The 22,596-nt window shown below is 69.6% G+C and overlaps 1 protein-coding gene across 3 annotated transcripts in view; it reads right to left on the bottom strand.

Annotated features, from left to right (window-relative positions):
* KIRREL1 (kirre like nephrin family adhesion molecule 1) overlaps positions 1 to 22,596 on the bottom strand; it is a 64,463-nt gene that overhangs the window by 12,632 nt on the left and 29,235 nt on the right. For all 3 annotated transcript variants that reach the window (XM_072759765.1, XM_072759763.1, XM_072759764.1), the window contains exon 2: positions 480 to 629. In XM_072759765.1, coding sequence (XP_072615866.1) covers positions 480 to 629 — 150 coding nt within the window. The remainder of the gene's footprint in view (positions 1 to 479; positions 630 to 22,596) is intronic.

Raw genomic sequence — 22,596 nt, forward strand, 5'->3', positions numbered from 1 at the left:
ACCCTGCTGTCCTGGACGAGGAAGAGGAGGAGGTCCCAGTGGGGCGTGCGCTCAACGCTCACAGGGGTTCCTCGGACACCGGGGTGAGCTGAGGCCCGGAGAGGAGAGGCGGCTGTCCCGCGCAACCCCCATCCTACGCACCCCTGCCCACAGGATGCAGGGCAAGGACCCTGCCCGGAGGGTGCCCGAGGGCAGCAGGGTCCTCCGGGGGATGGTGGCTGTGCTCCCCGCCCCCGGGACCACAGCCTCCCCTCCGTCTGCCTGGAGCGCCTCCCTGGCATCCGTCTGCCTGAAGCTCTTCTACCTACAGGTCTCTGGGTTTCCCTCCGGGTCTCAGGCTTCCTGCTGCCCTCTCTGTGCCCGGCGGCAGCCAGGAGCAAGGGCAGTGCTTGGGGTGGGGGGCAGGGTGGAGGCTGGGGCACACAGCGGGAGCACAGGGAGGGGGCGTGTGGACGCTGGGCCGGCGGGAGCCCACTCACCTTTGAGGCCCTGGCCCATGCCCAGCGCCAGCCCGTCCTTGGTCCATTGCACGATGCCCGAGTAGTTGAGCAGCACGCAGGGGAGCACGGCCCGCTGGCCCGCCACCACCGTCTGGTCGGCCGGCTCCTGGCTGAAGCGGGTCTGGGTCCCTGGCAAGGCCAAACGAGCACCGGGTAAGGACACGTGGGGGGAGGGGGCTGCACCACAGGCCACCCTCCCAGGCCCCCTGCCCGCCCGGCCCCTCCCCTAGGTCCTGCTCCCCACCCCAGAGCCCCCTCCCTGCTTGCCCCTGGGAATGTCCTGGGAGCGGAGGCGCTTGGCCATCGCAGACTGCGGTGCCCTGTTATGTAAAGGGTCGGGCCCAGGCGAGTCCCGCCGTGTGGGGTACAGACAGGACACCGGGGCCGAGGCGAGGGGGACGGGGGGATGCCGGGGCCTGGGCAAGGGGGACGGGTGGGGGGATGCTGCGGCCAGGACGAGGGGGACGGGTGGGGGGATGTTGTAGCCAGGACGAGGGGGACGGGATGAGGGGGACAGGGGGATGCCGAGGCCAGGGCGGGGGTGGGGCGACACGCTGGGGTCAGGGCAAGGGGGATGGGGGGATGCCGAGGCCAGCACAGGGGGGACAGGGTCAGAGTGGGGACATGAGCCTGAGCCTCGGTCCTCCCATCCGGGCCTGGGTCGTCTCACCCCCCACCCCGCTCCCACCCCCGCCCCCACCCCTTTGCAGGTGCCAGCTGCGTCCTGGTACAGCACCGCTGGCCATCCTGGGGCACAGCTGGGCTCTGTACCCTGCCCCCACCGGGTGTATTGAGTGAGCCGCCACCAGGCACACATGTGAGCGGCTCCATGGGCCAGCAGAGGATGCACCTTGAGGACCCACCCTGAGGACCCACCCCGAGGACGCACCCCAAGGACCCACCCGACGACGTGCCCCAAGGACGCACCCTGAAGACCCACCTGAGGATGCACCCCTAGGACCCACCTGAGGATGCACCCCAAAGACACCCCGAGGACACACCCCTAGAACACATCCCAAGGACCCCTCTGAGGACGCGCTCCAAGGGCACACCCCGAGGGCCCACCCCAGGACGCATCCCAGGGACCCACCCCAAGAACCCCCCCCCCAAGGGCCCACCTGAGGGTGTCTGCGCAGTGTCCAGGGCGCGGACCCCGAGCCTGCTTCTCTGCGCCTGCCCCAACTCCAGGGTAGGGGGGTGTCCGCGTGCCCCCGCCCCACCCCACCCCATGGGAGCCCAGCGCATATGACTGTTCTGCTCCCCTCGGTGGAGCCCCACGGCCGCGGCGGGAGCGGAGCCGAGAGCTGCACAGTAATTGCCTTTAATTGCGGAGCCCGAGTGGAGCGCGGCCTGGGTTGCTGGCGGCTCCCCCAGGCGCCGCAGGAGGGGGGGCCGGGGTCCCCAGCTCGTCCGCCTGTCACTGCCCATCACTGCTGAGAGCTCAGGGGGCTCCTCCCGCCTCTTTCCTGTGCGCTCACGAGTCCCCGCACCCAACCCTCCGGGAACCTCTCCACACCGCAGACCTCCCACCAAACCCCCCACGTGGGCCCCAGGCCGCGTCCCCCTCCCTGCTGCCTCCTCCTCCAGCGCCGTGTCTCCCCTTCTTTCCAAACCGGCCCCACATCCCCTTCTTCCCGGAAGCCCTCCTGGATTGAGGGTCCCAAGGTCCTAGGCCACGCACAGCGGGTGCCCTCGGTCTGCACTTCCGTCCCAAACGGGAACAGACTGCACCCACATCTCCGTCTCAGGGAGACCGCAGCTGCAGGGCGGGGGGGCTCCGCGTGCCAAGGTCAGGGCCGGCCGTCTCTGCCCCGAGTCTCCCTGGACATCTGACGTCCAGCTTGCCTGCTGCACCAACGGCCAGGCGGGGCAGCGTCTCCACCGCGGGGGCGGCATCCACGGGCATCTCCGCAGACCCGTGCCCACCGGGCGCCCACGGCTGGGCCTCGGAGGTTGGGCAGGTGCCGAGATGGCGGAGAGCGGCCAGAGCGCAGCCTCGTGATCACTCCCCGCATCGCCCCCCTTGTTACTCGGTTCCCTCACGCCCTGTGCCCCTCTACTGCACCTGGAGCTGCGCCCCACGCCCGCGGTTCTCCTTCCCTGGCTGAGCCTGCCCAGGGCCAGGGCTGGGCCTCATTCCCGGCTTCCCTGCGGGGCCCGGACCCCCATCTCCAGGGGGAGTCCCCAGAAAGCACCAGGAAGCGGCTCTGTCCGCGGGGAGCACGCAGCAGCCGCCCCTGCGGCGGGAAGGAGGGGAGGCCCTGGCGGGCAGAGGCGGGGGGAGCTCGCAGGGCAGGGCAGGCCGTGTGTGCCCACTCACGCTCACGGCGGCGGTTAGGGTCCTGCGGGTGCGGGGTGGCCTGGGAGCCCCAGCACAGACGCCGGGGCCTGCGCGTAAAACCTGCTCCTGGTTGAGGCCATTGGGTCGGGGGTCTCCCTGGGATTGGGGCAGGGCACATAGTCAGTCCCGAGAGGCTCCCCGGGGGAGGCAGCGCAGGGCCGAGCTGGGATAAGGAGGGGAGCCCATACTCGGGGACCCCACGCCACGATGGGATGGCTGAGGAAGAGCCTAGAAGGTGAGCCGTGAGGGTCACCAGCTGGGGCATCGCCGCGAGGGCAGATGAAGGAGGAGGTCCTGGGGACACCCTCCGGGTCACAGAGGCTTGAGGAGCCGGTGCCAGTGGCCCAGCTGGCCTGGCGAGGACACAGCCATGGCCCCGAGGCCTCGGAGCCCCCAGGGTGCGTGCCTCCCACCCGGGGCCCAGGCATGGCTCCCGCTCCAGGAGGGTCTGGGGGGGGGGCCACCCTGGACCGGCGACACAGGCTGAGCCCGCGCAGAGGCCGGGAGGGCGAGGGACATGAAGGGGACCTGAGGAGAAGCTGGAGGGTGGCAGGGAGTGGCCCGGGGAGAAAGGAGGAGTGCGGGGGCGGGGCGCTCTGTGCCTCCCACGGGAGCCGGGCAGGGTCGGGCAGGGTCGCTGCGGAAGCCCCATCCCCAGCACCTGCCCCCCAGCTCCCGCCCCACTACTCCCTGCACTGCTTGGCTCGGGTCGCGGCACTTCTCCAGCCCGCCTGGGACTCAGGTCCTCGTGTGCGCCTCTGTGTCCCCCACCTCTGGAGCCCCTGGAGGACAGGGACGCTTTGATTTACCTCTGTCACCCCTTCACTCCGGGCAGTGGCCCCTAGGGATGGTGACTCCCAATCATAAGGTCCAGCTACGCGCCAGGCATGGGGCGGACGCGTCACACACGTGTCCACCATCACGATCGCTGCGCCGGCGGCTGTTCCGTCCACTTTATACAAACAGGAAACGAGGCTCTGGGGACATAAAGTACGGACACTACCGAGTGGCAGCGACGAGCACGCACTCGGGGCACTCGGCCCCGTGCCATCCCCGGGGACACCCAGTCTTCGGGGCTGGTCCCCACTTTATGCCTCGGACTCCAGCACGGCTCTGCGGACTTGGGCCTGGGCCAATCTCCCTCCGTCCCCCACCCTGCGTCATCTCCCCTTCCATTGGGCCCAGGGAGCACAGGGGTCGAAGTCCACGTCTGATTCGGAACCAGAAGGGACCTCTCACTCCGTCCTGCAGGCCGCGGAGATGCCTGCAGATGCTGCGACACACGCCACAGGCTCCATGTGGACATGCACGGCTGTAACACAGCAGCCCACGTGTTCCTGGGCACCCCCCGGGGCACACCGCCCCCCGCACGCCCCGGCATCCTGTCCCCAGAGCGCTGCCTGCCAGGCCAGCCGGGAAGCAGGGGGATGGGGCCAGGCACACGAGGCTGCGGGAGGGGGCTGGTGGGGGCTGGGCCCTGTCTCCCCGGATTTATCAGCCTCGCAGTAACCCACGCTCCGCACTCCAGCTTGCTGCTGGCTCAAAGGGAAGCCTGTGATTTGCCCCGACAGCTCTCAGATGGAACTAAATCTCTGCACACTCCACCCCTCCTCCCGCCACGCTGCCCCCCTCCCCGCCCTCACATGTCGGTGCCACCGTCCTCCCAGCTGCCCCCCCTCCGCCCCTCCTGCTCTACGACACAGCAGCCAGGGAAGGCCCCTCTGTCGGCCTCGCTCATCTCCCCGAGCAAAGGACTGCGATCTCCGGCTGGGCCCGGCTGAGGGGACGGCGGAGGACAGAGGAGGATTCGCACTTCGGGCAGAGGAGCAGAGAAGGCGGGGAGGGCGGAGGCAGGGCCGGAGGGGCTGTGGGGCAGCGGGCAGGCAGGGCCACGCGGGAGGGGGACACGCCGTGGCTCCGGTTGGACGGAAGCTGCCGTGGGTGAGGGGGGTGCGGGGGGGGGGTGGCGCGGCTCTGCTGACCTGGCGCGGCCCGAGTCCAGGCCAGAATCAGACAACGTGCCGTGGCCCCCGAGGCTCTGCCAAGCCGAGAGCCGGGGTCAGGAGGCTGGCGCAGGTGCCCTCGGGCGCGACTGAGCAGACGTCAGGTGACGCGAGATCAGATGTGGCCCCAGACAAGCCTCCCACAGCTGCCCCAGCCCTGCTGCGCGGGATCCATCTCGTTGCCCGAGGCGAGCAAGTGGCCCTGGGCGCCCAGACTCGCCCCCCCCCCCCCCCCGCCCGAACCGGTCTGCCCTCCCTCCCTCCCTCCCTCCCCCGGAGCGGGCTGGCCAAGCTGCTGAAGCAGATGCAAGCTGGGGAAGGCACAGCCCAGGGAGAGTCTTTCCAGGGACCAGATGGGATTTTACAAGTGGCCACACTCTGGCCTGGTTTCCCGCGTCTGAACAGGCCGCAGGGCTGGCCGCGGGGCCGGCTGGTCCTCCCAGAGACCGCAGAGCAGTTCCCTGGTCTGCGCCATCGGGCCAGCCCCGGAGAAGCAGGGACAGGAACCTGAGAGAGGCTGGGCCTGGCCCCGGACCAGCACCGGGAGGGCACACGGCAGCGGTGGGCAGCCCCGGCCCCTCCAGCTCTGGGACTTCGCTTCTCTGGGCCTCAGCCTCCTCAAGCCAGGACGGTGAGCCGCTGGCCCCCAGGGCCCTCTGGCTCTGCTGCTTTCAGATCCTGTGGCATCACCTGCTCCCCCGGGGCCTCCGCCAGACCTTGCTGACCGTCCAAGGACTCGGCCCCGTGCCCGTCCCTCTTGGACCGCGGGGAAGAGCTGGTGCACCTGCGGCCAGCCTGGCGCTTCCTCCCGGCCGGCGGGGGGGGCCCTGGGTTTGGGACAAGACTCAGATGGTGACCCCGCACATGGAAGGAAGGACGGCCTCGGCTTCCCCTGCAGGGCGTTCCCCGTCCACTCTCCTGACATCCCCTCTGCTGGACTCACAGTGGGCAAGCGGAGGGCAGAGGGCCGGCCACCCCGGTCCTCGGGGGACCTGCCAGCCCGGGCGCCTCGCAAGGATTTTGAGCTCCCGAGCTCTGAGAGACTGGCAGGTGCAGCTGGACGCACACCCCCTCCCCCACGTGCCTGTGGCCCTGCGGCCCCCTCTGTCCTGCCAGCCCGGCGACACCTGGGCCAGACCCGAGCTGACAGCTCTATGCAAATGTGCCCCTGGCAGGGGACCCAGAGAATGTTTGGTGGGAAGGACAAGGGCATGAGAGCCCAAGTGGGGCTGGCCGCAGCAGGTATGACAGCGGGAGCAGGGAGGGGGCCGCACGAGGTGACGGTTCTGCTGAAAACCTGAATTTCAATCTGGCTTCAGTGGACAAGGGGAGGGCGGTGCGGGAGCAGAGGCAGGTGGCCGGCAAGGACTTCGCTGACGGGAGGGGGCGGGGAGGACAGCAGAGGCCAGGCCGGTCGCACAGCCAGAGGCCGAGGAGACGGACAGAAGGCGGCACAGAACGGGGACCCCTGCCCCCCCACGCCCCCCGGCCCTGCACCTGCTGTCCCCCAGCAGCCCCCAGCCGGCAGAGTGGGCGCAGACACGGGGGCGCCAGCAGAGGCTGGGGCGAGAAGAGGGCCACACCCAGCAGAGGGAGTCGGGGCAGGCAGGGGGCGAAGGAGCCCAGGGGCCGCTGCGGCGAGCAACAGGAGAGAACCAGACGAAAAACGGAAAGAAGAAAAGGAAATGAGAAAGGGAGTCCGAAGGTCAGAGGGAACAGGGCCTTGGTCACCATCCAACAGCTTTACTCCAAGAAACTGAGGGTCGGCAGGGGAGGCAGGTATCCGGTGGCCCCCGAGCTGACCTCCCAGCTAGAGGCCCCGTCTGGGGTCCCCCCAGCCCTGCTGGTCCTGCACGGGACCCCCCACCTCCGCCCCCCGCGACGGGAGGGAGAGCGCGGGAGGTGAGGTGTGGACCAGAAGGCCAGGAAGGAGCGGGGCCAGCGACGGGGCATCTGGGAGAGGACAGCGAGCAGCAGGGCCGAGGCCCGGGGCTGGGAGGCCGCCTCGCAAGGCCCTGAGCATCTAGGTCAACGGGAAGGAGTGAAATCCTTGAGAAAGGGAAGGGATTTCTGAGAGGATTAGCCAAGGCGGGGGGGGGGGGGGGGGGGGGGGGGGGGGGGGGGGGTTGGGAGAGGAGACAACGAGGTGACTCCAGGGGCAGCTGGGGGCCAGGCCCGGGCTCCCCCACAGAAAAGTCCCCCGACCCCCCAACAAGGCTCGAGGCCCAGGGAGTGAGGCAGGCTGCTCCCCAGACCCTCTGCAGCGGGCAGGCGGGCAGAAGGAGGGCTTTCCCCCACCCTGGAGCCGCGAGCCTCTCTCTCGCCAAGCAGGGGCTCTTCGGGACACCTGTCCTGTTCCCTCCCGGATTGAGACCTTCACTGTATCCCTCACACTTCACACCACCTCCTCTCAAAATTAAAAAAAAAGGAGAAAGCCCAGCAGATCCGGGTACGGGACTTTGTCTCCCTCGGGGCCGGGGCGGCCTCGGCACAGATGACCCCGCAGATCCCCCAACGCCGAGAGCCAGGCCAGGCAGGCCCCCAGGACGGCGCAGGGTGCGGACGGGGTGCCCTGCTCCCCAGCAGCGTCTGCGGGAAGGGCTGGCCAGGAGCCCCCAGGCCGGGCGACAGCAGTGACCGCAGCTCCCCAGGGAGCAGGCTTCCCTGTCGTGCAAGAACGTTCCAACAGCACGCGGCGAGCGCTCCCCACGTCTGCAGGGGCTTGGATGAGGCCGGATGATGATCGCCTGCCAGCCACCTCCTGGGGGCCTGGCGCTTTCCGATTCTCCCCACGTGCCTCCCATGTTCCCCTCATGGATAGACGCAGGCCTATCAGATAATCGATCTGTAACCGTTCGATCAGGGTGGCTGGAAACAGTTTGCGGGACCAAGGCCGAGAGGCAGAAATTCTGTGCAGGGTGCAGGGACAGAGAAAGGCCGGGCCACACACAGTGGTCCAGGACGGAAGTCACACACGTCGGAAAACTTCTGTCCCAGCGACCGACGGCGAACCTCCGTGGGTCAGTGACAGGCTGAGCGTCTGATCGCATAGACTTAGACCGTGGCTTTGTGTGTCGCATGTGCTGTGTGTCACGGTGACTCCTCGGCTGCAAGACGAGGCTGTAGACTGGGACGCCAGGCGGCCTCTTAGGCACCTTCCAAAGTGAGGTGCACGATGTGCTGGGTGCACAGCAGGTGCCCGATAGACGCACAGCGTTTGAGCCTCCAAATGACAGAGTGGACAGTGACTCGGCTGTCACCGCAGGTGGATCCCAATGTCCCCCGTCGCACCATCGGCGACCCGCCACCCTGCACGGCCTGGGCGGCCAGCCAGCACCCGGGCAGCGCCGCCGATGGCCGAAGGGTTGGGGACGTGCCCTCCATCAGTGGAAACACGGCGCTGCCCACACGTCGGGCTGGGCTCGGGGCTGCGCGCTGGCGGCCCTGCGGCGCACGGGACACACTCCACGGACACGCACCTGCTGGACGACGGAGCAGGGGTGGGGGACACGGCCCCAAAGGAGCGGCGGGAGCCCAGACGCCACCGACACGGGCCGAGACACCTGCCAGCAGCTGCAGGCCTGGGAACCGAGGCGCACGGGGAACTTGGAACTCGGGTCGTGTGTCTTGAAAAATGAAACGCTTTCCCCGTCTGGGCGTTCCTCTACCTTCCAGAAGCTTCTATGCCCTTGAGAGAGGCTGCACGCAGACAGGGCATGTCCTGACGTGGAGGAGACGGAAGTGGAAACCGGGCTGCTCTGAGGTTCGGGGCTGCGGCGTGTCGCCCATCTGCTCAGCCGGGGCGGCGGCGGGTGTTTGGTGCGCGCGTGCGTGTGTGCGCGTCCGTGTGCACGCGTCTGTGTGTGGGCGTCCGCATGCATGTGCGCGCGTCCGTGTGTGGGTGTGCGTGTCCGTGTGCACGCGTCCGTGTGCGTATGTGTGCGTGCATGTGTGTGTGCGCGCATCCATGTGCGCGCGTCTGTGTGGGCGTGGGCGTGCATTGTGGGCGTCCGTGCGCGTATGTGTGCGTGCATGTGTGTGGGCGTCTGCATGCATGTGCGCGTCCGTGCGTGGACGTGTGCGTGCATGTGTGGGCGTCCGTGCGCGTGTCCCTGTGTGGGTGTGCGCGTCCATGTGCGCGCGTCTGTGTGGGCGTGGGCGTGTATTGTGGGCGTCCGTGAGCGTGCATGGGCGCGCGTCTGTGTGAGGGCGTGTCCGTGCGTGCGCGTGCATGTGCGCACGCATGTCCATGTGCACGAGCCCGTGCACGGATGCGCGCCCGTGTGCGTGCGCGTCCGTGCGCATGTCCGTGTGCGTGCGCGTCCGTGTGTTGGTGCGCGCGGGGGGCGGGGGGGCGGGCACGTGTGTCCCTGTGTGCGCGCCGCACCTCGGAGCCCGTGTCCCTGCTCCCCTCCGCACGAGGGTTGACGCGGAGGCGCCCCGGCGGCAGGACGTCCCGGCGTTTCCACTTACCCTCCATGCAAAAGGCTCCCCGCAGCGCCGCGTGGAGGCCCCGGGGCGCGACGCCGGTCAGTCCTGCGCAACCCGCGGCTCCGCCTAACCCGGAGCGTCCTGCCTGGGCGAGGGGCCCCGACCTGGGGCCGAGGGGCCGGCGGCGCGCAGGCTCCGTCGTGACCGGCGCGGGGGCCTCGGGTGGCCGCGCGGCACCGCAGGGGCTCCCGCGGGTGGGCCTCCTCCGAACCCCCTCCTCCAGGCAGGCCTCCCGCGCCACCACCTGGGCTGCGCCCCGCCCCCCGGCTTCCCACACGTCCTGCCCACTAGTGTCCTGGGGCCACGCGGGTAGGACGCAGGTGCAGGCCGGGGCCTCTCCCTTCCGGCCCCTCCCCCTCGGCCCCCGGGAGCCGGCGTCTGTCTGTCCTTCCTCCCTCCACCCCCGCAGTCTCCGCAGTAACCTCACGAGTCCCCACCCGGCAGCCCCTCCCCACGGGGATCTGGCCGCCCGGGACGCCGCTCACGGTGGATTCAGCCCCGCGATGTCCCCCTGGGTGACCCCCACCACCCCCACCCCGCGACGGGACAGGGCCGGCATCCGCCCCGGATATCAGAGCCCTTGAGGCTCGGCCTGCCCCCCGGGGTGGACGGGGCGGGGGGAGGAGGAGCTCGGGGAGCTGGGGCAGGGGGGCTCCAAGCGCCAGGGAGAGGCCCCGACGGGGGTGGGGTGGGGGACGGGCCTCAGCGCGGGTTCTCCGAGATGGCAGGTGGCACCGGGCGCCCTGGCCTTGGCTCAGATCATCCTAGACCTTCCTTCCCGAGCCACCCCGACCTCCTCAACCTCCTGGGACCTCACCGGGCACCCTGACCTCTCCGCACCTCACCAGGCTCCCCAACCTCCCTGCCTCTGGCTGGGCGCCCCAACCTCCCCACCCAGAGCAATGGCAGGAGGGATGACCTGCTGGGGGGCGCTCACTGCTTCGCTCAGGAGCCAAACGACCAAGGGACACACAGGCCACCAGTGTGCCCCCGCTCACGCAGTCCCAGACACCTCGTCCCCCTGGGAATGACTTTCCCTACCAACACCACAGCTCCGGGCTGGGCGGCTGGACGCGGCAGGTGTCCACACTGCAGGGAATGTGCTCCAGTCCAGGCGGGAGGGCGGGACAGGGTGGAAGGTTCCCGGAGGGCAGCCAGCGGGGCAGGAGCAGGGCAGGCCCCATGGAGGGCAGGAGGGCGTGACCCGGGCCTGTCGCTCGCAGCCCTGACGCCTCCAAGGAGGTAGGAGGGTGCCCCACGCAGGAGACAGGACAGAGGTGGGCGGGTGGGCAGGGGTGCAAGGGGGGGTGCAGGGGCTTCGGCTGCCCTGTAGTGGCCCGGTCAGGGGGACACAGGAGGGCAAGGGGGGAGGTTCCAGAACTGGGCTGGGCGGGGCGTGGGGGCTGTGGAGGGCGATGCCACGGTCATTACACGGAGTCCAGTAAAGTCCTGGGGGCGCCGGGTGGCAGAGGAGCGTGGGTAAGGCACAGGGGGGTGTGGGGGGTGTGGGGGGTGTGGAGGGGAGCCTCACCCCGCCCCCCCACAGCAGCACTGATTCCAACCGCAATCTCGTCCTGGCAGCCAGGCCACCCCGTCCAGCTAGAACCCACCCGAGGCAGCCAGCAGCTCAGGTTCCCTCGTGCCTGCCGCTCAGCAGGCGGGTATGGACATGCGAGCCCGGAAAGCCAACCTGACCCCCGCCCCAGCACCCCCACCGAGCGCCCGTGGCCTCAGGCCCGGCTCTGGCCGCCGCCCGCCTCAATCCTGGGGGCCGCTGTCCCTAGCGCGGCTTCCCTGATCTCACTCTGTCCCCCTGCTGAGTGGTGACCGCGCATCTGGGGACGCGGGGCCCCGGTCCTGGTGGGAACGTCTGCCCCTGAGTTCTCAGGCCAGGTGCGGGTGCTTACGCGCCTCGAGGACGCTGCCCAGAGCTCGCTTGCTTCTTTAATAAAGATTTTATTTATTTATTCATGAGAGACCCAGAGAGAGAGGCAGAAACACAGACAGAGAAAGAAGCAGCCTCCATGCAGGGAGCCCAACCAGGACTCGATTCAGGGACCCCTGGGTCACGCCCTGGGCTGAAGGTGAGCCCCCGGGGCCCCCACCCAGAGCTCTCTGCCCCAGGCAAAGGGCTGAACACGGCTGGACACGGCCGGGGCTCAGGACGAAAGGCCGGACGCTGAGGCCCCAGGACGAGCGAGGCCGACCCAGGAGGCACCTGAGCGGGCGGCGAGCCGGCGACGAGCCGGTGGGCGCCAGCGCAGAGCCACACACACATGGGTGCCCGGCCCGACGCGGGAGGGAGGCCTTCGTGCGGCGCCCGCGCAGGCCTTGCGGTGGGGAGGGTGCCCTGGGGTGCTGAGCCGCGGGGACCCTGCGCCTCCCTCCCGCTCCGGGGCGCGGGCCAAGGCGGGCCAGGAGCTGAGCCCTACGTCCTGCTGCTGCCTCACGGGCTGCGGGCGGAGGAGCGGGTTGGAGCCCCGCCGTTCCTCCTCCTCCAGGCGACGAGCACCGGGTCCCAGAGGGCAGCCCTCCCAGGTCTCCGGGACCAAGACCACGCCCCAGCCGGGCCTGGACACAGACCCCGAGGACCCCCACGCCCACACCAGCACCCCCGTTTGCCCCCGCGGGACCGTGGCCTCGGGGCAGCTGCAGCTCCTGTGGGGGCGGGAGGGGGGGGGAAGGAGGGGACACAGGAGAGGCGGGGGAGGGTCTGCCTCGGCCTGGCCAGGCGCCTCGGGCACTTCTTTGTGGCCACGGGCCTCACAAGCCTGGGGGGGCCGGGGAGGCAGCGACGGAATAATAATGAAGGATTTTTAATAACTCCTCAGCTCCGGTGTCAGCTGAACGGCGCCGCGCAGCCCGTTGGGAAAACTTCGCGAGGAATTGTCTTCCCAGGAAGGGAGACGGAGCGGAGGGCGGGCGGCCGAGAGCTGCGAGCAAGCACCGAGGGAGCACCAAGGGAGCACCGAGCAAGCACCAAGGGAGCACCGGGCAGCGCAGGGGCAGGCGGGGCTGGGCCCAGGCCATCGGGGCGCTTCCCCTCCCACCACGCGGCCACCCAGCACTGGGCGATGACAGCCCGTCGCGGAGCCCGCGCAGACCCCAGCCTGAGGGGCGGCACCCACTGGGACAGCAGTCATGCCCTCGCCCAGGAACCCACCCGCCACCCTTCCACACCCCGTACTCAGAGGAGGACACTGGGGCCCAGGGGCGGCCGCGGGGAACCAGAAACCCACGTCTCCCCAAAATGAACACAGCTTTACCAAATCTGACTGTCGCGCGTACTTTCCTGGGGCAGCGCTGCTCGCACAGGGGTGGTGCGGGGGGGGGGGGGGAGCGGGTCAGGGGGGGGCCGTGGAGAGCGTGGGGTAAACCCGCCTCCACTTGCACGTCTTCTCCCCCATCACTCTCGGCGGGCTTCCTGGAAGCGGTGGCCGTGCCCGTGGGCTGGGAGGCCGAGAGACCTGCCAAGCCTCGGGAGCAACAGGTGGAAAGGGCTCGGTGACACCGATGGCGGAATGTTCTAGGAGCCTGAGAAGCCCTGGCAGGTACCGAAGAGCGGGGTTCGTCATCGGAGGCGCAGAGGCTGCAGCGGGCAGGCCGACAGGTGCCCGTTCTCTGAGGTCAGGGACGTACAGGCCTGTGGCTCCAGGCACGCCGAGACCTGGTGGGGCGCCCCTCGGGGCAGGACCAGCGCCCCTGTAGGGGCAGCCTGGGGGAGGGCAGGGCACGAGGGGCCACCCGAGCGGTGGGGCTCCAACACCGAGCCTCCCGTCACGGCTTCGGAAAGGGAAACCGAGGCAGCAGAGAGCAGCCGGTGCTCCCCGGGGACGTCCTGCAGTGGAGCCTGCCCCCGCCCCCACCCCGTCCCCCCCTCACCTCCCACCACGCGGCAGGATGGAAAGTGTCACCCAACTGTGACGCCTCATTAACACTTGGGAAGTCGTATTTCACAGCTGCCCCCGGCTCCGGGTGGCGGGTTATCGTTAGGGCCGCACATGGCACAGCGACTCGTGACCAGGGTGCCGGGGTGGGGGGGCAGCCCTGACCTCCCGGGCGCCCCGACCCAGCCCTGCACTCCCAGGCCGCTGGTCAGTCCGGGAGCCAGGAGGAAGGACGGAGGGCGGAGGAGGCCAGCCCTCGGGAGGGACCGACGGCAGCAGGCCCAGGAGGGCCCTACGCAGGGGCTCCCGGAGGGCAGCGTCAGAGCAGGCTGGGGAGTCCGTGTCCCGGGGGAACTGGGACAGCACAGGGGCGGCAGGAGCCCACGGACACACTGGGGCCGCGGCCCTCGCACCCACCTCCCCCCGGGGCGGAGGCAGCTCCCAGGCCTGGAGCCTCCACCGTGGCCCACCCGAGCGGCCCCGCAGCCCTGCTCAGGCCTCCCTGCCACGGACCCTACATACGGGAATCCTGGGGACTTGAAGAGTGGGGAGGACGCGGGGCATTGGAGCCCAGGGCCACGTGGGCATGGCAGACTCGGGTAGGTACGGCGTGGGGACACCTGTGCGGACGCCAGGACGCCAGCCGCGCCCTTTCCTCCCGCCCGGCCCTGAGGCCCCCTCATGAGGCGTTGGGGGACGACGCCCGCGGGTGCCCCCTCCTCCCGAGAGGCCCCCAGGGTGGGCAGGTTCTCGGAGGTCCCTCGGGGCTCCGGCAGCCTCTGGCAGGGCTTAGCTGGGCCAGGGCACAGCCCTCAGCGCTCAGCACGCTGGGGATCACCCCAAGTCAGATAATGGTGATGAGGACGCTTCGGCCAACGTCCACGGGCAAGCGGGTGGCCAGAAACCTGGTAACTTGTGCAGAGGCTTCCCCGTGGCACCCGCCCCACCCCCGCCCCCGTGGAATCCTGGAACAAGTCTGAGAGTGCAATATTCAGTTGGAGTCTGTTCCACACTCGCAGCACGTCCAGGGGGACCGGCCGTGTGCCAGCGTTTCCACCCAGTTCCAGACACGAGGGGTTCGCAAGGCACAGCCCTGCTCTCGGGGCGCCCATGATAAACTCCTTTCGGGAGAGATCAGGCTCCCGCCAGCCACTGGCGGCGTGCGTGGGGGCTTAATTCTGACGTGGGGAAGACCAGGTGGGGACCTGGGCAGAGGCTGGGTGCGGGCAGGACAGCCCCACGGCAGCACACAGGAGGCAACGTGAGTCTGCGCAAAGCCTGCGGGGGGGGTGGGGTGCGCAGGTAGAGTGAGGCCTGGCTGGAGCTCCGGGTGCTCGTGGGATGACAGGGTTGCCGGGATTCAAGGTGACAATCCCCTTAAACATGCAATCCACACGCGCGTGGCAATTATACGGCACCGGGCTGTCTGTGGCTCCTGGGGCGTAAGAGGGGAGTGGGTCGTGGCAGGTGGTGCCTCCATCCCCACCTCTTACCCCAGCAGGAGTCAGCCCGGAGTCCCACCTGCCTCGGGCCCCCCACAGAATCCGCAGAGAGGGGCGGCCCGGCACACGCGAGCACCATGTGGGGTCACCGGCACACTGATCACTGCGCAAGGGATGCAAGGGGCGGCCGACAGGGAGGCCGTCTGGCCTGGGAAGGGGTGGGGGGACTGGCGACCAGGAAGGCCCCAGAGAGCGGTAGAGAGGAGCTCCGCCAAACGCGGAGTGGGGGGTCCCCAAGCGGATGTGGGAGCCCATCACGGGGGTGGAGAAGCTCCTCCAGGAAGCGTGGACATGGGAGCAGGGGCTCGGGGGGACAGGGGCCTCTGCACGTGGTCGTGGTGACACAGAGACCCGTGGGCACAGGCCGCTCTGCATGCTGGGTGCCGGGGAGGCCTGGGGTTCGGGCTCGGGCCCAGAGGAGCGAGGAGGACCGAGGGGGAGCACCCGCCAGCAGCTGCGGCTCGGCTGCGGAGAGGAGCTCCAAGGATGTAGCGCTGCCCCGGCGGGGAACACACGGAGGACGCGGGGTCAGCAGGACCCCGAGCTTGGGAGGAGGCGGAGGCCCAGAGGTGGCCTTGTGCCCAGGTGCGGGGTCCACCCACTCACGGTGGGAGAAGTCAGGAATCCCGGAGGGGCGCGGGGTGGCCTGACCCCAGGTCATTGTGAGGAGTGGGGGTCACCGGGGGGGCACGGGCGAGTGGACCCCAGACACCCTGCTCTCACGACCACAGCATGGGGGGCGGCGTCAGGGTGCGATCTCCAGAGCTGAGGTGACCGGATGCCCTGAGCACGACAGGACTCGGGGGCGGCCCTCGCGGCCATGGGCGGCTGTTGGCCGCGTTCAGTGGTGAGCGTGGAACGAGATGCACGCGCAGTCGATGTGAGCCGTCAGCTGCCGGTAGGTCGTGTGTGCTGTGACACTGCCCATGATGGCCTGTGGCCCTGGACAATGGGTGCTGGACACCCCGCTTCCGGGCACAGGGAGCAGCAGGAACAGGCTCAGTGGCGGGAAGGTCGCAAAGGCACCGGGCGTGAGCGTGAGCCAACCTCACAGCCCTACGGCCGCCCACCCGGCCAGACCCCCACGCGGCCACGGAAGAGCGGGGGGCACTGAAGGCCGAGGAGGGGCCCCACTCGGCAGGGCTGCGGGGCGAGGGCTTCCCGCGCTCCCGGGGTCGGGAACTAGGCGGAGGTGAGACTCTGGAGAAATGAGGCCAGGGCGCAGGGCCGGCCGACAGCCACCCGTGGTGCTACTGCGCTCCCAGGGCCTGCAGCGGGTCGCCTGGAGGACACCCGACATGACGGCCCCTCACAGACGGGGACCGAGGCCCTGCGAGGGGAGGTGAGCCCCCCCCAGCCCCGGAGCCGGTGGCTAGCAGCGCCAGGGGCACAGCTGCGGTCTCCCTGGGGCCATCCCCGCAGAAGCACCCCTGCACACTGAGCACCCCGCTGGCACCCGGGTGCGGCTGTAATCAGGAATGCTGTCTTTCTAGAAGCCCCCAAGCCCTTTCTCCAACACCCCTGCAGGACCCGGGCACTGGTGGAGGGTGCGGGATGCCTCGTCTACTCTGCGGGAGGCCGTGGGTGCGCTGAGCTGAGACCCAGGACCCAGGAGTTCCTGGGTGGACGGTCCACATGTCTCTCCACGCACGTGTCCCCCCTGCACCCCCCCCACAGTCCTCCACTCCCGACACCGACTCTCAGCTTGAAACCTTGAGAACCCCCACGGGTCCCCCTGCAGGGCCTCCAGGTGCGCTCACCAGCCGGCGCCCACGCAGGGACTCCAGCGCCAGCCCCTACCCAGGCGGGCAGTGGCCGGGGCGCCCCGACTCCTCTGCCCGGTGTCCCGGCCCCACCGCCCCTGCCCCGCGGCTTCGCCCTGCACTCAAGTCGGGCACCCGCACAGCGGCCTCGGTGAACGTCCTGGGGTCACCCCGCGTGACCCCCGACATGGTCCCAGTGAAGCTCAAGCCCGAAGGCCCGGCCGCCCTCACTGCTGCTCCCCCGCGTGCCCCCACTCGCCGCACGGACGCCCGTGGGTGATGCGTGGGACGCCTGACCCAGCCCCCAGAGCCCCACCGGTAACCCCACCGGTAACCGGTAACCCCACCAGTAACCATGTCTCTCTTGTCCCTCGCCCCCAGAAATGTCTTTCTTGCTCAAGCCAGTCCGCACTTGCTAACGGCAGCTTGGCCTCTCCACCAGAGCGCCCTCTTCCGGGAAGCTTCCGCCATCCGGCCCCGCCCTGCCCCCTGGCCCCGTGCCACGCCCACCCGCGGCCTCCCCTGCGGCTTCCCTCCCACCCCCCCACCCCCCGCAGTGAGTGTTTCACACCCTCCTGGCCCAGTCCTAGGACCCCGCCACCTGCGCGTCCCTGGGCGGCCGCGGGCAGGACGGGCGTCTGTGCCGTGACAGGTGCGCAGCCGCGGGGTGAGCGCCCGTGCGGAGCTGCTGACTCGCGTGTCTCATGCTATTTTTATACACCAGCAAAGCGGCGCGTGCCCCTCCCCCCGAAGGTGTCTGTCGCACCTCTCTGCGGCCCAGTTTGGACCCGACGCCAGCCAGAGGTCACCAGGGGCAGGAAGCGCAGCTAGGCCTTCCCTCGTGGCTCAGCGCAGGGGCCGCTAGAACAATCTAGTCTTTGCGTCTCGCCCTGTCTCCCCGTAGGGGCGCGGCTGTCCAGGGGCGGCTCCACCACTGAGCCTCTGTGCTCACCTGTGAAAAGGGGTGACACTAGTATCCCCCGCGCACGGTGAGCCCGAGGCAAGTGTCAGGCATCGTTCTGATTTATCTTGCCCTGCCCTTCCACCCTTATTTTTGCACATCTCTGGTTTTGGGGACTGGATGGGGGTCATCAGCACCGAGGAGCCCAAGGGCCTGAGGGCTGGCACAGGATGCCCACTGCTCAGCCACCCTCGGCCCGGGATGGCCCGGAAGTAAGAGAAGGGAAGCCCGGGCCAGGGGAAGGGAGGGCAGGGCGGGCAAGTCCTGGGCAGAGGGCAGGCAGCGGCGCTGGGGAGGTGCGTGGTCTGCGGCTCGTCCCATAAAAGACCCAAACCGGCCCAGAGAACGGCTCTGCGCAGCCGCAGCAGGTGGGAGCAGCATGGCTGCACCCCCGGCAGCCCTGGGGAGGCTTTGCCCATGGGAGCGGGGACCTGGGGACGTGGCTCCATGTCTGCAGTGTCTGCTCGGAGCCTCGGGGGGGTGGGCAACAGGGCGGGCAGGACGGTGCCGTGGGTGGGGGGGCGTGAGGGTGAGACCTGCCCACGAGGGTCGTGAGGGTCGAGGACACAGCACCTCCCAGCTCTCAGCCTGGGTGTCATGACGGCTGCGCCCACCCGGGAGGCGCCCCTGAACGGAGGGAGCTCGGAGGACCTTGGAAGCCTCACTTATTTAAGCCAACTTGGGTCTCCGTGGTGGGAAGGTGGCCCCCGCACGAGCCCTCGCAGTGGAATCAGGGCACCCCAGGCCCCGACCCCGCCGCCAGCCAGAGGAGCCGCGGGCCGAGGAGGGCTGTGCCGGGTGCACAGGCACGTCAGCCCCCGGGGCCCCCAGCGAATCAGCAGGCAGGTGCACAGGGCCCTCGCTTCGGGGCGCTGCTCCCCTCCTCCCTCTAGCTTCTCGCCATGACCCCGGTTCGCCTTCTGGAGCCACACGAAGTGGACCTGACGCTCCTCCCGGTGACAGGCTCCAGGCGAGGGCGCAGCCAGGACCTGCACCGAGTCCCTCTTCTCCGCTTTCTGGAACTGCCCCCGTGCTGTGGGCCCTGGCCCCCCGCCCGCCCCCCTGCATAGCAAAGCCCCGCAGAGCACTCGGGGCTCTCCCCCCGCCCCCCCCCAGGGACTCACACTGCGGCTCCCGGTCACCCAGGGCCCTCCGGCTGGCGAAGTTCAATGCGGCTCCTCGCTTTTGCTGCCACCTGGCTCGGTGGTGAGCAGCGCCGGGCACAGCTGCCCACAGCTCCCCCGCCTCCTCTGCAGGGTCCACAGGCTCGGTGTTCGGGCCCCCGGCCAGCTCGGATGTCTTCCTCACCCGCCGGCCCCACCCGCACACAGCCTGTTTCGTGGCCGCACTGGGGTGTCCAAGGGCCATCCCACCTCGTCTCCGGAACAGACCCCCTGGCCTTCCTCCCCTAAAGCCGGTCCTCCCGGCATGGCCGCCTCGACTGGTGACATTGCAGCCAGGCGACCCTGCTGACCCAGGGAGCGGCCACGCCTGTGCCCAGAGTGCACCACGGGCGTCCCCCTCGAGGTTCTGGTCACCACCAACAGGTCCTGGGGTGGAGGCTGTACACCCTCGGGACCTCCCAGGTGACCAAGGGTCTGTGGGCTCTTGGAGCACAGCTCTGGGTGGATCTGCACGGCGCCGGCGGCTGGGGTCGGGGCCGTGGTAACCAGGCCGACCCGCTGGCCCCGGGGGACGGGACGGCCCGGGGGCTCCACCAGGGGCGGGCGGCTCCATCATGAAAGCCCCCTAGACACTGCGGCTCAGGGGGTCCCAGTTGGTGACCCGCATCCCCTCCCGTGAAGCCATCAATGAGGCACGTTGCCCAGGTGTGCGAGCTGTTCACAGACCCCGCGGGGCCGTGCTCACAAGAGGGGCTGGCCTGGGGACCCCCGGGCTCCTGGGGGCCGCGCCAAGTTGGGCGGTTGGCATCAGGATTGCAGGGTGGAGGGTGCGGCCCTCATGGTCCGTGGGCATGAGCACCGTGCACCCCCCCCACCCCCTGTTCTCTTGCTCACTTCACCGCGTTCATCCTGCATTTCCCTCCAACACAGCGGGAACCTCCAACCTCAGGACCTTTGCATCTGCTCTTCCCTCTGCCCAGACCTCGCCCCTCGCCACCCCCGTGCATCGGCTCCCCCACCCAGACCTGGCCTCAGGCACCTCCCTCTGGCTGCCCCGTGTCCTGTCCTTGTCGGTGACGCGTGCCAACATCCACCCTACCTGCCGGCTTCCCTCCTAACCTGTTCACCGCCCCCCCCCCACCCCGCGCCTCCCCTCCCGGCAGGGGCCCAGCAGGGCTGCAGCCTCCTCCGCGGCCTCTGGACCATCAACACCATGAGGCGCCCACGCTCGGGAAGGCGGCGGCCCGTTGGGGGCCCTGACTGTCCGCGTTCCTAGCCCAGGCCTCTGTCCCCTGAAAGGGAGCAGCCAAGCAGAAAGACAAAGGCCGCGTCTGACCGCGGGGTGGGGGCCGGGCGCAGGGGCAGCGCGGGGGGAGGGAACGGGGCAGCACGGTGGTCGGGGTCGCGCGGTCCACCCCGCGAGTCGCCAGGTGCCAACTGGTGCCCGCGTGAGCCCCGAGGCTGTTTCCACGGTGTCAGGCCCTTATGGGGACGCACCGCGAGGAGCCCAGGCACAGCCCCCCGACCCCGGGGGAGGCGAGGGTGCAATGGACGCTGTGCACAGGGCGCGGCGGAGCAGGGCTGGCACTTGAGGGCCTTGCACACCCCAGAGCCTTCCACCCCAAACCACGGGGTGTGCAAGGAGTGCAGGGAGGCTGGGTCAGAGCGGGGTCGCGGTGCTGCCCATGCGAGGCTGCTGCCATCTTCAAGAACTTTTCTCCCGCGCCCAGCGCCCCTGACTGTGGCCTGGATGTCACCTCACCCCTCCCCTGCCCCGCCCCCTGGACATGCCCCTCACCTGCACGCTCACCTGGAAACCCTGATAGTGACCATCCCGGACTCCAGCACACACTCGCTGGCTTGTCCTCTGGGAGAGGCCCCGGGCCGGGCTGTCCCGGGCTGTCCCGGGCTGTCCTCCTGGGCTCTCATCCCCCGAAGCCACTTCCTCCCGCCCCCGCCCCCTCGTCCCCTGACCCATCCCCCTCCCCCGGCCCCCTCACCCCCTCACCCTCGTCCCCTCCCTCCTCATTCCCTCTGCCTGGCCCTGGCCACACCGGGCAGTGCAGCAGGTTCCGTGAAGGCCCTGAACCCCCTTCTTCTCACCTTCCCCAGAAAGAAGCTGTGGAGCAGACAATGAGCTGCCCCCCGCAAACCCTTCCCCCGCAGGGCACCCAGGCCAGGCTGCCATCCAGCGTGAGGCCAGTGGCCCCGGCGCCAGCCCACGACGCGCTTGCCCGTAGCCCAGGGCCCCGAGAGTCCGTGAGAGAGCGGGGGCGGGTGGGGAAGGGCAGCCCCCTCCTCCAGGCCACCCGGCCCCGCAGTGGGCTCCCCCGCCAGATGTCGGCCTGCTGTCGGCGTGCTGTCACCCTGCTCGGGGCTGGACCACCGTTCCCGGCCCCTCGCACAGCCTGGACCCCCCCATCTTTACCTCAAGCTGACGGTCGGTGCCAAACCCAAAGCACCTTCTGCACCTCCTGGGTTGTCCCCCGCGTCCGTCTCCCGGACGATTCCAATAGCTGGTCCACCCGCTGAGTGGCCACCCCCCTGGACCCCAGCGACTCTCCAGAGCGTTCACCCGCCCACACCGCCCCCATTTATTCATCTGCCCCCCCCCCCCCCGCCCCTGCTTCACTCCTCGGTGCAGGCCCCTGGCACATAACAGCTGCTCAGGAAACGCTTGCTGCAGGACTGACCCCGAGGCTCCGTGCACCCTGCCGTCTCCCCCGCCCCACACCCACTTGGTGGCTTCCGCGCCGCCCCCCGAAGCGGTCACCCAACACACGGCAGCCCCTCCATCCTGTCCCGCTTACTGCCCCGCCTCTGGGGGTGCCGGGGTGCCTCCCCCTCCCCCCCGCGCCCCTGCACAGGGAGCCCTCCCTCTCCCCACAGGCCGGGCCCTTTCCTTACTAGGCCTCAGGGAAGGAAACGCCTGCTGGAAACGGCACTTGCGGGGCTGGGCCTTGTGTCCTCTCCCGGTCCCCCTGTGCTAGGAGACCAAACTCCGCCCGCCTCCTCCGTGAAGCCCTCCAGGTGAACAGCCAGTCCCGTTCTGCCCTCAGGCGAGGGGGCGAGGGCCCCACATTTCCAGGGCCCCGACTACTCGTCACCTCACTGCAGCGCTGGAGGGCAGACGCGCCCCTGCCACTGACCACGCTCAAGGGGGTCGCGAAGCTCGACACCGAGTTGGGATTTGAACCCCCGTGTGTCTGACTCCGCAGGTGTGGCCTGTGTCCTGGGGGGAGGCCTCCTCCCTCCATCAGGGGCCCCTGGCTCCGCCCCGTGGCATAAGCACGCGTGCATTTCCCCTGGGCTCCCCGAAGGTCCTGGATCCGTGCAGTTCATGGAGCAAACACAAGAGTGGCTGGGTGGCCGCGCGGGGGTGACCGCACTCCCCAGGCAGGAGCCGCGGCGAGGAAGCATCCGCAGGGGGCACTCTGGGGAGTTGCAGTGCCCTGCTCCACGCAGGGGAGCCCCCTGTGCACCCCGGCCGCCTCTCTGGAGCCCTGCGGTGCGCGCACATCGGCAGCCCTCCCGGAGGTGGCATGGTTGCCAAAAAACAAAACACCAAACACATCCAAACAAACCAAAAAACATAACGACAACACCCACGGGTGACGGATGCAGCTCTCTGCAAAGAACAGGCAGACACGCCCCTTGCCTTCTGGGACCTCCCTGTGGGACCAACACGCTGCAGGTAGCAACACCAGGCCACCCGGCGACACGGCCGGGAAACCGGAGATGGGTGCTCGGCCGGGCTGTGCTTCCCTCGCAGGCCCAGGACACCCACGGAGGGAGGCGAGGGGCACCTCCACTCCCACCCCCACCCTGTGCTTCAGAGCCATCTGCATGGAGGGAGGAAAACCGGCTCCTTGGGCTGGTGTGGGGCCCGGGGGCAGGTTCTCAGATGTGGCCACATGAGCGCGTGCCCGTCCTGGTCCTGGTGCCTGTCCTGGTCCTGGTTCCTGTCCTGGTCCCCATCCTGGTCCCAGTCCTGGCCCCAGTCCCCGTCCTGGTCCCCATCCTG

Source organism: Vulpes vulpes, chromosome 5, assembly GCF_048418805.1.
Source record: "Vulpes vulpes isolate BD-2025 chromosome 5, VulVul3, whole genome shotgun sequence".
In the NCBI taxonomy this organism is placed as follows: domain Eukaryota; kingdom Metazoa; phylum Chordata; class Mammalia; order Carnivora; family Canidae; genus Vulpes; species Vulpes vulpes.